General features: G+C 38.0%; 1 protein-coding gene across 1 annotated transcript in view; it reads right to left on the reverse strand.

Annotated features, from left to right (window-relative positions):
* TACR3 (tachykinin receptor 3) overlaps positions 1 to 15757 on the reverse strand; it is a 37858-nt gene that overhangs the window by 17259 nt on the left and 4842 nt on the right. The window contains exons 2-3 of the mRNA XM_048305209.1: positions 6944 to 7132; positions 5044 to 5194 (exon numbers count right to left, since the gene is read on the reverse strand). Of these exons, the coding sequence (XP_048161166.1) occupies positions 5044 to 5194; positions 6944 to 7132 (340 nt within the window). The remainder of the gene's footprint in view (positions 1 to 5043; positions 5195 to 6943; positions 7133 to 15757) is intronic.

Genomic DNA, 15757 nt, shown 5'->3' on the forward strand with positions numbered 1-15757 from the left:
AGCATCTCTGTTTCTCTTGATTGTTAGCTGATAACAAAGCAGTGGAGTGTACAGGAGTGGTGCTAGCTGGGTTGTCCTTCAACCTCATATTACTTAGTATTTTTGCTTATTTGAATGTGCTGAACAATGATTGCTAAATTTGTGAATGTGGCTGCACTGAAGTACACCTGTGGTTTTCAATCACAATAGAGCTTTGGCCTACAAAAGGTGCTCACAGTGCATCAGCATTTTGGATAAATGATAATTTAACTGTAGCTGTAGGAAATTTCAGCTAGTCAAGCAATACAGCCACCGACATGTTATCATATAAGTTATAGGGCTATGACTGTTAGATCAGTGAGACCACCTGTTATTAAAACAGGTTTATTTAAAATGTAAAAATTTATTTCTCCAGCTTAATCTTTGCTGTTAGTTCTCTTCTAGTATTTATTTATTCTGTTTTGCATTTTATTTTCATTGTCACTCTCTGAAAAGTCAAAGAGTAGACCTATTTACAGAAGGTGAATACGGATGGACAAAAAAAAGCTATACAGACACCTATTTTTGACAGGAGAGTTTGAAATTGAGACACAAATTGAGTTTCTGAACCTCATTACCCCACAACAGAATGGGTAGGTTGTTCCACATATCGCTCCCAGAAATGTGAGATCAGCTAAAGGGAAGAGGTGCCTTCCCAGGGGAAGGTGCCTGTGGCACTTTGTGTATGTTTGTACCATTCTGGAGTGCATCCCTGATTCATCCTCTCAGTATCTCCTTGAACATTAGGGAGAATTTTTGGACATCAGGAAGCATTTCTTCACTGAAATGAAGTTGAATGGTTAAATGTTTGTCAGCCATTGGAAAAGGCTGCCCAGAGAAGTGGTGGAGTACCTGAAAGTGTTCAAGAAATGAATGGACATGGCATTTAGTGCTGTGGTCTACTTGACAAAGTGGAGACTGGTCAGAGGTTGGACTTGATCTTGGAGGTCTTTTCCAACCTTAAGAACTCTATGAGTTATGAATTTATTGCTTGTTAATTTGCCTAAAACCTTTCTGAATCTTCTGAAATCATAAGCATCTGGCAGGAGAGCACCTCAGATGCTCTTTACCAACTTTTAAATGACCTTTTCTTAAAATACTCTCTCTTCTACCTGCCTTAAGCTGCTCTCATATCAGTTCTGGTGTTTCAGGATTTGGTGACCAACAGTTCTTCAGCCACTTTACCCACCACCTTTGTGTTTCTCTAAAACCTGACATCTTGTCCCTTGGCCTCCTTGTCTCCAAACTGAAAAGTTCAGGCCATTTTCATCTCTTCATAAGTCCATTGATGATTTTTAGCTGCCATTCCTTGGACTTTTTCTAAATCTATGAAATGGAGGGGGAAGAAAATGAGAACAAACCTGAGAAATATGTATGAAGTGTTCATACAGGAGTTCTCACAAAGACTGTGACTCGCCAGCAAACATATGGGTTTTTTTTTTTCTTGTTTTAGACTCAAATTTGAGGAAAAATTTTTATATTGAAACAATGCAGTTTTTAATCAATCTTCATTGCTAAAAGAAGTTGAGATGATACCTCAAACTGTGTTAGGAGAAGCAAAAATTACAGGCAGAAGCATAAGTGTGGAGGAATGAAAATTACTGAAAAAGATGCCTGATGACATATTATCACAAAGTTAACAGTCAGAAGTAAAAGGAACAGTAAAGAAAATATAAAAGTTAAGCACATTTCCCATTCCTCTATATTCTTCCCATTGTGGCCAGGCAATGGCATCTTCTGTTGAGATGAATGTTCTTTTTTCAGAAAACAGTTGTATCAGAACTGTATCTCTTGATAAAAACAATAGTAACTGATTTTATTTGCAGTACATGGTTATTCCCTCTTATGGGTTAATTAAAGCTGAAAGAGTGATTGAAACTTGTTAGATAGCAAAAACAGGGTGTAGAGACAACATCTGAGAGCAAGTATTTGCAGTGAATATAAAGAACATTTTGACCTAGTAAATCTTATAGTAATATTATGAGACACCTGTATAAACTTATGTATGACAGCATTGAGACTATAATTCCATATTATGAAAATGGGAATTGCAGGAGAATAAATGATGTTCAGCTGAACATCAGTCAGTCTCATGCCAGGAGCTTTAAGAAGAAGGGATAATGGCTGCAAAGTCTGTGTGTGAAGCAAATATTCAGAAGTTCAAAAGACTGACGTCAGGCAGATTTAAATGAGTCAGTCCCTGAGATATTTGAGCTGTCAAAAAAAAAAAAAAAAAAGAAAAAAAAAAAAGAAAAAAACCCGAAAAAGTAATGATGTAGTTGCATCCAGTCCTGAACTTCTAAACATTTTGTCTTTGACCTTAAAGATACTAAGCATGACTTTGTGTTGTCCAACCTACAGTATGCACTGTGAAATTCTTTGAATCCTTTGTTCCTTAATTTCACTTTCAGGAGGATTCAGGACTGTGTTGCACAATCATGTGTATGAAATGATGAGACTGTCTGTTGAACTACTAACAGCTTTCTTGAGCTTCAAATCTTTTGTTGGCAAACATTGTTTCCTTTAAAGGTTTTACATGAACTGTTTGCATGAACTACCTTCTTAATATTAAATACCATTTCAAACAACCCTAATCCAACACCTTTGCACTGTATCATTGCCTGATATGAAACGTAGTCAACTATTGTATATTTCTCCTTCATTATAAGTGCACAGATTTTCCATATGTCTAGATACCTATATACTAAATATCAAGAAAAACAGATGATTTCTTTGCCTGAAAAGGGCAAAGCACTAGCTCTGTTATCAGAGACAGGCTGAGTTATAGCTTTATTTGGATTCCAGTCTGTTAGTTCCTCTCTATGAATAACCAATTATGATTCATCTTTCCAAATACCAGTTATTTCATAAATCCTGCTGGAGAGCACAGCAGTGTAGCTAAAGTGCTGTCATGGAGCTCTACCCAAAAAGTCACTGATGCAGTTATAATATATCTGCACATAATTTAATTCCCTTGTTGCATGTCTTGAAAGTATGCATTCCTGTACTCTCACATTTAAAATCCTTTAATTAAGGATGCTATTCCTTGTCTCTTATATATATTTAGAATTCTAAACAGGTGCTGTTTTTAAAGCATTCAAGGGATTTAATTGGGCCCTCTATTTCATATGATAAAAGTCAGATTTTCTCTTCATGTCACAAGATGATTATTTTACTTAGTCATTACGATAACAGGTCCTGAAGTTCTGGTATGTCCTGGATCTCCAATAATTTAATAATTTTCTTTCCACATTTGCTTTTGCAACTTGTGTCTGTTACAGAAAGTGATTTCTCAGGTTGTCTTTACAATCAGAACCCCGTCACCACCAGCGGAGTATTTGCTTTATTTTTTTCTGATGGCTGGGTTAAAGGGGAGCGTTGGTGATAGCACAGCTAGTTGACCAGTGAAATCTTCTTCTGCTTATGTTCTGTAGGAAGGGTAATCTCATAACTTTGAAAATGTCACTTTGGGTAAGTGACAACATGCATGGTGAAGACTGTAATGGTAATGTTGAACTTTTTGGGTAATGTCAGAGTGTGAAATCTGATCTTTTGAAATGATTTCAGTATTTCTGGAAATTAGTCCAATAATATTGCTTTGGGGCAAATATGCAAAGCATACTGAGCATACTGCATAGCTTTCTATGATTTTTTTTTTTTTTTTTGTAGTTTTCTCTGTTTTCATTCCAAATAATCTTTGAACAGTTACAAAGCAATAGTAGTGACAATACTGGTCAAGCTGCATTCTGGTTCCTTAAGAGAGGCTAACATTTTTCCCTCTTAAAAAAGCTATGTTGAAACAAAAATAAATGACACTTTTGGTTTCATGGTAGACATTGCATATTATGCCATAAAGCTGTCTAGGCATCTCTACTATTCTGACAACTGAAACTTCTGACAACTTGGCACTTTTCTCTTATGAGTCTGAAGATGCGTGAAGGAGAAGATGATCCTAATATTTCTTTTCATATATCCTCTGCCATAACAACTTTTTCTGTGTAGTATGGTGGGGGGAAAAAACCCCCCACTTTCATATTCCTTGCAGTGTCCTGAAAGAAATGAAAATGTTAGTGCTCTCCAGAATTTGCAGAAGATCTCGTGCTGTCTCAGGACCCAATATGTCCCACTCTGCTATTGCTGCAGCAGAGGAGCGTATTCCGCTGTTCAAACATACTCACAGTGATAGGAAGCAAACTGAGCAACTGAAAATGTTCTCATCATTGTGAATGAAAAGTTTGTATTAGGGTACCCTTTTTTCAAATCTGAAAAGTTAAATACATTTTAGTATGAAAAAAAATTTGTCAGAAATAAAAAGGAGAAGGCTGCCTTATTAAATAAGAAAAGTTAGGTTAAGAAAAAGAATGTTATAGGAAAGAAACCTTCATGGCACTGAAACATTATGAAAACTAAACTGGAGATAGTCAAATACTCAGTTCATAAGAAGTCCCAAATCTAGTTTAAGCAATACCTACAGTGAAAAAGATTGAAAGAAAATGTCTGGGAAAATTTATTTGCATTTCTCACAAAAAGGTTATTGTTTAAAAATCTAAATTATTCATTACAAATAGGCTGATCAGTGCTTCTCTCAAATATACATGGACCTTAACCACCTGAGAATTACAGCAAGATTCACTTTTGTTTCAGTGGGATGAGAATCTTATCTAACAAGTGCTAATGGTTTGCTAGCCCATTGTCCAAAACCCAGTATTTTAACTCTGTGAAGGCTAAACTTTTTGTCTTAGTTTCCATATATCAGATGCAGTATGTGCTGCTACATGTGGAGTAAGAAGTTAAAACCCAAATGCTTCCTTTATTTAATGACAAACATTAAAGTTACAAGAAGAACAGCTAATGAACATAGAAAACAACTTGTCCAACTTAATCAAATTTTGTATTGAAGATGATGTCTCATTGCTGTTATTTCTAGTGATTTGGTGTTTCTGAAAGAATCTACTGTGATACATTGAGACACAATTGCAGATGATTTTGTAAGTATTCACTTAGTGGGATTTAATGAAACAGTACCTTTCTTTTAGCTTTGAGCTGCTCGTGATATTTGTTGGATGTGTCGCCTGGTATTTCTCCTCCCCAGAGGGTAATTCCCACCATGGAATAAGTAATGCCCATGACAAGCAGTGGAAAGCAGTAGACCAGCACAATCACAATAACATGATACCTGCAATGAAAAGGTATTAAGGTGATAAGTGCTTTCAGAGGAGCTATACCAATGGAATGGGCTACTAGAAGTCAAGACTGCTACTTTAGTAGAAGGCATGTTTTATATTAACTGGCTAGTCCTTGGTGTTTTCACTGTCTTTTTGAAAGTCTTGAATTGCGCTGCAAATTTACATGTGTTTTAGTGCATGTGCTTTGTGGGGTGTCTAATGCTGAGCCTGCACTAGCATATATTATGGATTATTCTATAGTTATCATGATTAGTGACTACAGAATAAGGTATGTTTGTCCATAACTAGCTGAGTTCATTTAATTGCACAGCCAAGTATCATGAGGGCAAGCTAGGCATTTGGAGCTCTAGTCTGGACCATAAATGAAAGAGGAAAATAAGTATTTTAGTGATACATTGATGCAAAGACCCTGATAAGAGTCCTGTCACTCAGTGTTCTTCATATAGCAGATCTGTTGCACACAGACAGCACAGATCTGTAGCCTATGTGCAATATAGTCACTACTGCTGATGTAAGCACTGGGAAAACAAAGATCATTTCTTTTGCCCCGTTAGTTCCTGGTTAAATGCCAACTTCGGATAAAATCCCTGTGAATGATCAGTGAAGAATCCTCAGCTGTCACTGAGCGTGACCTTCCTGCCCTAAAGAGAAATGTCTGTGTATGGCTCTTAAAGTGATAAAAATTACATATGACCAGGACTTCTTTCACCTGCCTCAAAAAGAGCAAAAGGTCAAATTTGATTCTAGATGGTTACACAGGCTTTCAGCCTTGAACACAATGTTTTTCTTAAATGCCAGGGAAGACTTGAAAGGACAGATGCCTAAGCAGCCACTTATTCCTAATTCTACCAGAGGACAAACAGGATATATTTAATGACTGGTATTCTCACTTTTAGAAAGTGGAACCAGTTATAGGTTTATCCAGTTTTCTCTTTTGGACTAATAGCTGACATAAGTAATTGTGACAGTGTAACAGAATGAAATGCCAAAATCCATCCAGCCCTCTCATGAAGAGATCTAGAGAAAAAGATCTGGTTAGAGCCATCTCATTCTCTACAATTGCCTGAAAGGTAATGGTACCTGAAAGGAGATGGTAGAGAGGTGGGGGTGTTTCTTTCTTCTCCCTAGTTACAAGAGAAGAAATAGCCTCAAGTTGTGCCAGGAGAGGTTTAAACTGGATATTAGGAAAATTTTTTTCATGAGAAGGGTTGTCAAACATTGGAACAGGCTGCCCAGAGGAGCAATTGACTCACCATCCCTGGATGTATTTAAAAGATGTGTAGATGTGGCACTTAGGGGCATGGACTAGTGGTGGACTTGGTAGTGTGACTTGATGACCCTGGAGGTCTTTTCCAGCCTAAATTATTTTAAGGAGAGACTAGAAATCCTTGTTTTCCTGGTTAGGATAAAAAGGAAGCTTGCTTTGAAATGCATGTTATGTTCCTGATTCTGACCTGTCTCTGTCTGTATAGAAGTAGCCATCTTAGATGGAGCAATGATGGTAAACGTGCAGCATGGGAGGGAGCACACTCAGAGACGTGGAAGAGAATAAATTCGTTCCATTTATCACATATAATGCTCTATCATCCTTACTTGGAAAATTGGCTCTACATTTCTCAGTGATCAAAGCTGCTAGTTATTCTGCATGTAGAGTATCTTCATGACACTCTAGAGATTTTGCCAAGCCCATTGCAAGTCTAGACACCACCATACACAAGTTTAAAAGAACAAAAGCTTACGTAAAATGCTGTTTTGGACCACCTGGCCATGCTACATAGCAAAGAGTTCTTCCAGGCATCACCTTGGTTATGGAGTATAGGCACTGGGGAAAGGCCAACAGGAAAGCCAAAATCCATATGCTCCCAATGACCACCTTCGTAGCAGTTGCAGAGAGCCTAGGTTTCAAGGGATCAATAATGGCCATGTATCTGTAAAAGAAAGCAAAGACCTTTGTGTCAGAGATTCATATATATCTAGAATCAGCCAAAGCTTAGAATGAAAGAGAAGGATAAATGCAGAGATATTCGTGTTCCTGGAGTTTTGATGTCATTGTGCTCATTGTGTGGTTCAGCTCCAATGAAGGCAGTGCGGAAAGGACAAGAAGGATCATTGGATATTGTTTTGCAGGCATGGGACACCCAGTTAATCATATGTATATCAGTAGGGCAACGATTTTGCTAAGACCTAGACCACTCTGTTACTGTACAGCCTGATTGAAAATCAACAATGCAGCTGGATCCTCTGTTTCTCTGCTAGGTCATACAGCATTTATTTCTAATAAGAAAATTAACAGCCAAGCTGTCAGGACTGTTAGTCATCTGTCCCAAAGCTACAGGAACCTGATAAGTCCACATGCATTTATTTCAGTAGAGATAGACTTGACTTTAGAATGTTTGCCAAAGAACCCCAGAGCAACTGGTTCATACAGAGGCTGAGAAAAGAGCCAGTTTAGAACTGGTAAGAGCACCAAGGGAAATAGATGCATGAAGCAAGAAAACACCTCATTTGCCTTCTCAGTTCCTGTAGGATAGCATTATATCCAGGTAGGATAGTGTTCTTCTTGCTGCTCCATAATTGTATTGGCAATTAATGTATGCTGGTAACCTAAGAAGAACATGCAAAAAATCATCAAAAAGTTTACTCTAAGCAATTACAATGCAAAAGCTTAGGGGAAAAAAAGCAACAAGAGAGAAAGCATCGAGACAGACAGTAATAGAAAAACAAGTCTTGTTTTCTGCCTCTTGATCTCTGTTAGAGATACAAGGAGCAAGGGAGAAAGAAAATTTTTATCAATCATATTTTTATGAATATATTGTGTTTGCTGCAATTAAAAAACAAGTGCTCATCTCAAATGAAGGAAGATGTGATATATCTTAATTGTTACAGTACACACCTAGGTTCTTGGTAGACTTTCCCAAGATTTTTAGGTACAGACATTAGCCACGAGACAATAACAATAATAGTTGCAGGATAATGTTCCTGATGAGAATTTGTGCAAGAATCTTCTGCATCTGTATTTACCTGCTATGGTACATAAATTTCACTCAATATAGTCTTATTTTTTTGAAAATTTTATACTTGACAGATGAGTAATTACAGAACAGATGTTTGTTTTAGCAAAGGTAACTCTGTTTATAGTTAATGATAAAATATGTGATAATCCAACAAAAAGTGCTATGCATCCTCTAGTAGACATGGTAACTGCGCTAATGTCTTAAAACCTCTAAATGCTGTCAGAAACAGGGAGTGATCTAAACCAGCTTCAGTTCTGAATCGTCAATTTCCATATCTAGAATTTTAAGCTTGTTCATTTATTTAGTGTTTTTACTGCGCTTCAACATTTTTCTCCACAGGGTAACAATTAGTTCCCCTCTCTTTCACATGCCTTTTAGTTTTTTATTTCAGCTAAACTGGTACTTTTGGTATTACATACTGTGAAATAGTTTTGAGTGCTGGGTGTCTCTTGTTTCTTGAGAATAGCAGTTCTCAAGAAAATATACATCAGTTGGATTGTTGCCCTCTACCATCTAGGTGCTTTTTCCTCCAAAGACTAAGTACAACTTGGTAAAGCAGTCAGGTTTGCCAGTCAGGCATGAGCCCCGTCTTTCAAATTTGAACTGGCTTTTGTGTTGACTGCCAAGTACTGTCCAAAAGCTTGATGATCTTTATTTGTAGTAAGTGATAAGCCATAAACAATCATTTTCACATGCTTGTGAGACTCTTAAGGCATCTCCTTCTAGCCTGGAATTATTCCTTCAAATTGTTACTTTTCTTCAGATTGCACGTTGCTATTATTTTATGTGCTATTGTCAGATTTCCATTACATTCATTTATTCTTATTCCCAGTTATATTATTCTTACTCCCAGTAGATACCAACAGAAGTTCTTGGTGCCTAAGATAAAATTTGGTTGTTTTATCTCCCTGTCTGCCCTTTAAAGACATAGATTGTTTGGGTGAAATGACTCATACAGCTGTACTGATGGAAATTTTAACAATTGGGTGTCTGAGTAAATTAAGTCAAAGGACAAGGATTAGATGAAAAGCAGGCTATTTATCTTTTGAGTTCAAATTTGAGTGATAAGCCAACAGCCTAGATATTGCACAAGATCAATTACAAAAATGTAGGAGGCGATCATTCTAACAAACAAGATTGGAAGGAAGTGGAGGAACCTTGACTATTCCCTCAATAATACCTTTGTGCAGGATAGATTTAGCTGAGGAGAGTATTGACAGCTCTTTGTTACAGAGCCATGGATAACAAATCTAATTTATTCTACTTTGCCAATACACTGACAATTACAGTGAGGTATCTAACTTGTTCTCTAAGTGAGTTTTCTTAGAAACAAAATTGCCTAATTAGCATAGTGAGATATTACTTTATAACTGCAATTGTTACATTCACTCAGATTTGTCATAACAAGTTTGGTACCATTTTCTTAGAGAAGCCATCATTGCCACAAGTATAGTAGAAAACATGGAACGACTCTCAGTTGCAGGTCAAAAACTACCTCCACCTTTGAACAGAATCTGGATGTTAATCTCTGTAGCTAAAAGAAGCTGAGTTCTTGAAAAGAACTGAGTTCTTCCTGCACTGTTAGCTGTCATTTGCAAAGGAGACACACACACTTCTGCCAATAATTTTGTTTGCTGTAAATGTTATCTTGCCGTTACAGGTATCTAAGGGTAGTTTATCTCTTTAGGCTCAATCTGAAGTAGCAGTAGAGAATTTTTCAGTTGGCTCTTTGATCTCTGTCCATTTAGCAAGGGTCTTTCCAGCAGGAATTAAAGTTCCTGCTAGCACAGGCTAGAGGTTCCATGCTTACGTGTTGCTCAGAAAATCAATGAGGAAAGGAGGGTAAGGATGGGATAATGTGTATGTATAATATTGCCCTTATATATTACAATTACTCATGGCTGACAACTGTGTGTTGTGTCTCATGGTGTAGCTGTGTCATTACGGCTCGTTTTTTTTACTCTGTGTGATATCCTTACATATATTAAGGATGGCAAAATGCCAGTTACAAGGAGGAAGAGTAGACATGCCATCTGAATTGTGCACTGAATGGTGCTGAACGTGGTGTAGGAAAAATAGGAATGTTTGAGTAGGCCGAGAGTGAAAGGGAGAATGATGAGATAGAGGCTCTATCAAAAGAACTGAGACTGGGGAACAGCTTGCTGAATGAAAAAACAGAAGTGAAAAGAGGAAAATGAGAAACCAATAGAAGCAAAGAAAGGAGAACTGTAGAATAACAGCATATAGAAATTGTGTTGAGAGAGGAGAGAATAAGAAAGGAAACTGGGGTCATGTAAGAGCAAAAGACATGACAAAAATCAGCCCTAGCATACCAGAGATTCTAAGGTAAGTAGAACTGGTATAAAACCAGAGCATTTTGGCAGTGGGGCTGTGTGGTGGCAAGCCCTTCTGTCTCTGCAGGTGTATGGGAGAGAACTCCCAAAGAATTATTCTCTCTGTAATCAGTCAACCATAAACTGTATGCAAGGGCAACAGCAGGACTTCCTGGATGCTCTGGTGTCATCTGTCTGTATTACAGACTGTTCTGCTACTCCACTGTTTTTTCAAATGGTCTGAATTTCAACATGGAATCATAGAATATGCTGAGTTGGAAGCAACCCACGAGAATCATTGAGTCCAACTCCTGGCCCTGCACAGAACCATCTCCAAGAATCACACCGTGTGCCTGAGAGCATTGTCCAAACACTTCATGAACTCAGACAGGCTGGTGCTGTGACCACTTCCCTGGGGAGCCTGTTCCAGTGCCCAACCACCCCCTGGGTGAAAAGTCTTTTCCTGATACCTGACCTAGACTTCCCCTGACACAGCTTCATGCTGTTCTCCCAGGTCCTGTCACTGGTCGCAAGAGTGGAGAAATCAGTGCCTGTCCTTCTGCTTTCCGTTGTGAGGATGTTAAAGACTGCAATGAGGTCTTCCCTCAGTTTCCTCCTCTCCAGGCTGAAAAAAACCAAGTGATCTCAGTCACTCCTCATAAGACTTCCCCTCCAGACCCTTCACCAGCCTTGTGGCCCTCCTCTGGGTGCTCTCTGATAGATTAATGCCTTTTTTATGTTGCAGTGCCTAAAATTTGTTTGTTCTGAAGCCAGTGACAAGTGTAGAAGCCCTCAGAGGTTCACCATGTTCTGTGATATTTATACACAGACCTCTCTACACCTCGTCTCCAAGGACAGTAAAAGGTGGTAGTCATTTGAGCTGAAGAAGGATTTCTAATGGCTACAAGCAACGGAAGGCTTGTTATACCACTGAAAAGCATTCTGTAGCTACACAGACATTTTTTCAGTGGGGTGCTGTGCCAATTTGCTTTGCAGTCTTTGGACATTTACTGTTCAGTCTGTCACCAGCCTTGAGCAGTGAGACTCCTTGCTGAAATAAGGGCTCTGAACTTCCACTGAGGTGGTTTGATTTAAAGATTGGACTTCTAATGCTTTCTCACTCCAGTGGGAGCTGCTGATAATGCCACAGATAGCTTATTCCACACATCAAAGCAGGGATGAAGAATGTAAAATATACATTGCTGAAAGGAATGATCTCATTATATTCATTTATCACAACAAGCAGAAATCATTATTACCCCACCCAATATAAACATTTATACTTGGAAAATAATTATAAGATTGAATATGCACATTTAGAAATGCAGGGATGGAAATATGTGCAGGTAGACTCAAGCCAGCACTTCTAAGAATGTGGATTGCTCAACAACTGCACCATCTTCTTCTACGTATGACTCTAAAGTATTTTTAGGTAGCATTCCAGTTTAATATGCACATGATTAGCATGTGATTTTGTTTGTTGTGACTATGTGATATCTCACTGTCATCACTTCTCTTACAGTTTTATCTTGTGTTAATCTTTGTCCCTAACTGATTACTTCTGAAGTCAACAAGAGTCTTTCCACTGAGCTTAATGAGAAATCATTCAGGCTGCATGATATAATGGCTGGTGCATCATGGTGTACTTGCTGCTGCACTCTTTTCTTAGCTGCTGGGGTCAGAATAGATCTAGTTCCCTTCTGAACTGCTCTGTTTGTCTAGAATCTACAATTTAGTGTTCTGTTCTTGTTTCTCGGGTTCACCAAATCAAGAAAATCTGTTTTCTCTGAAACAATAGTAGAGACAGTCGTCTTTTGATTAATACTTATACACTCTTTAAGTCAGTAGTTTTACTGGCAGCATAATCATGTATCTCTTACAGTTTGCAATGAACATGAGACAAATAGCTGGTACATACTATAAAAGCTTAAGAAGATTGTGTATTATGGTCCCAACAGTAGAAAAGATAAAAAAATAAACCTAATTTGTCTTTTTGTAAAATAGCATACACTGGCTAATACAGCCAGGAAAACCTTTCATCTTTAATACATCGTTTAGAAAATTGTGGCAAAAATACACAAGATGTTATTAAAACAAAATGATGTTCAGAATTGGATCCTACAAATGCCCATCTGGAGACACAGTTGGAAGCCTTTAATCATCCTAACTGATTTGTTTCACCTGTTTACAATGTGTTTATAAACTCACATGGGGCAAAATGTAATCGTCCCAGATTGCAACAGGAAATTGGAACTTGACAGAGGAAGAGACTGAGAGAAAAATCATAATGCTTGCATGTAAGTGGCTTGTCAACAGGAGACAGGAGAGCATGCTTCCTTCTTGAATACACAGAAGCTGTTATTCCCTCAAGACAGAAGCTGATTTTGAGGCTTTGTGTTTAGAATCAACTGGTATTTAAGAAACTTAGGTAGGGAAATTGCTGTGATTCCCTGCCCTTGTTTAAAACATTGCTGTGGAAAATCCTACAAAAGGTAAGCTATATAGAGTAGACTAAAGGTAATGGAATGAACTGAGCTTTTAAAGGCATTTTTTGTATGTTGGAAACCAAGTCTTTAACTTTTGTATCCTTTAATCTCTATCTGCCTCCTACTAGAGCAAGGCTTCTTCTTCTTTTGCAGGACTGGTTTGTATTCATTTATTTAGACTCACTTTCTCTGCAGGAAGAGTGGCTGTGGGCTTTTCTGTAGGGCTGTAACTGGCTGTTGAGAAGGACTGGTTTTGGTGGCCTGAAGGGTCTGTTGTGCAGTGATCACCTTAAAGCTAACGCCAAAAAGAAAGAGTGTGTGACAAAGTGTCAGATAAACACATGGTACTTTTGAGAGATCAGTGGGCAATATCCCAGGGGTGTAACCTGGCCTTGATTTACCCAGAGGAATGTGTGTTACACTGGGTGAATGGCTGTTTGTGCTTTGAGAAGGGAGAAACACTGAAGTTTTTCTGAAATCAGGACTGGCTTCCAATGCCTTATTTACAAGTACCTCTTAATGAAAACCAGGAATACTGAAAGTCTTCAGGAAGGCTGAGCTCTCATAAACAGTGCTTTCTACTTGAGGAGCATCTGGTAACTGACAATGGGCTAGATTTTTATGAGTATGTAATTGATTTTACACAATATATTCCATACCTATGAATATTGATAGAAAAGGGATAAGACTTTTCTTTGGTCTGTCTCATAAAATGATAGACTAACTGACTTCCCCTGACAAAAGGGTTTCTGTTTCTCCTTTTCTTTTAATATGATCTATGGGCTATCAAGGACCAGTATCAGTGCAAAGTCTGTGGAAACAGCTCCATCTGCATAAACCCACTTTTAGTGTCTGTGTTTCTGTCACTGTCATCTAGATGGCTTACTTCTTCTTTTTGCATTTATTTTGAAATAATTTTATTTTAGGTAAACACAAATATGTGAATGATACAACTTTCTCTCCTGGTTGGTAAATCAGTCAGAAAAGCATGCATTTAGGCAATAATATATAAGAAAATAAACAATCAAGCAAACCTCTCTCCCCAAAACACTCCACACCTCAACCCTTGACTAACTTTTAGAAGTACCGCAGGCTACATTGCATAGTAAACCACAGATACATATTTTGATAGTTTTCATTAAATTATAAATCAGAGGATGTACTTAAGGCTAAGACTCTGTCTTAAAGGAACCTCTTGTTTGAACATAAGGTTGAAAATTATCGGATTTTTCCTGGCTGGACAAAGGAGTCTGGGGGCTAGTTGCCGTTGCTGTTGTAAATGTGGCTTATATTTCTAAAGATATTGGTGTATCAACCTCCATTTTTTACAGTGCCTATTGAAAGCAGCTTTTAAAATACTTACTCAGTACAAAACAAAAAGGAAAATATAGCTGTTATGCCTGTATTTCTTCCCAGACTGCCCCAGTATGTTATTAATAATGTAACTCTGACATGAATTTTGACCAAAACTGCAAAAAAAAAAAAAAAAAAAAAAAATCCTGTCTTTTTGCCTGATCACTATGAAATTGTCCCATTGCAAGAAAAGGATTATTTTTCCTAGGGTTCTGCATGCTGAATTCTGCAGCCATTGCATCAAAATGTTCTGCAGAAATGATTTCTCTTTTCTAGGAGAGAAAGAAAGAGAATTGTCAAATCCAAGAAAATATTTTTAGGCCCCCAGGTTATAGAGAGTCCTTCATGTTTCAGCTCTTGATATTTGAACCCTTAATGCCCTCCTATTCAACTTTTTCCCTCCAGTTCTGAGGACTAGTATTTTTCTGAGGGCAGCCCAGGTACTGGAATGCACAAATAAGATGTGCTTCATCTTCAACTACTCTTTAAGGAAGACAGAGAAATGAGGAAGAGATTTCCTCTTTGAATTCTATAGTTTGATGGGCAAAATAAGAATAGAAATAATAGTGATAATTTCTAAAGCATATCTTGCATTTTTTCCCTTCATGATATGCAGTGACCAAGGCTGATTCCTGAAGTCATGATTATGAACTCATCCATTAGTTTGAAAAAAACGTAGTATTGCACTTCAGTGTGGCAGTAGGGGGTATGGTAGGTAGTGTTTTCTGTAGTTATGTGGCACCAGAGGCTTTAGGAAAAGCTAGGTAACAGTATAGTGGCATCTTATGGAAAAAAAGACAGAAATGCTATCCATTTCTTCTGGTGAAAATATTCTCCGGTATGAGGGGGAGATCTCTAGCCTGTGAAGCACAAGAAACCTGAAAAAAACTCCATCTTCTTTTTTGTTTCTCTTGTTCTGATGTTCTTCCTCTCACAAGTCTTCAGTGCAAATTCCCACTTCTTTTACATGAAAATAATTTATTTTGAGACATCTAAATTTGAGGGAAAGGGAACGAGAGAGAGGCCAAAGGCTGCAGTTCTGTTTGAGCTAAGCTCTGCCAGGGCTGGCAACTGTCTGGGCAGTGCAGCTTTCCTGTCTGGGACTGCTTCAGCCTCCTCCATTGACCAGTGAGCCAAGAACAAAACACTTGGTGCCAAGCTCATGTTCAAGGATGCAAGTACCAATAGACCTTCTCAGTGTGCATCTTCTGCTCATGCTGCTACCATGTGACCACAAAACAGGGTCATGCCCTGTGCACTCCATATCTTAACCTGCTAGAAATGTTTGAGATCATTTTTACACATACATTTTCCCTGTACTTCAGTATTTCTGGGCACACAAGGTGGGTAACAGATACTTAATAACA

This window comes from Corvus hawaiiensis, chromosome 5 (assembly GCF_020740725.1).
Source record: "Corvus hawaiiensis isolate bCorHaw1 chromosome 5, bCorHaw1.pri.cur, whole genome shotgun sequence".
NCBI lineage: Eukaryota > Metazoa > Chordata > Aves > Passeriformes > Corvidae > Corvus > Corvus hawaiiensis.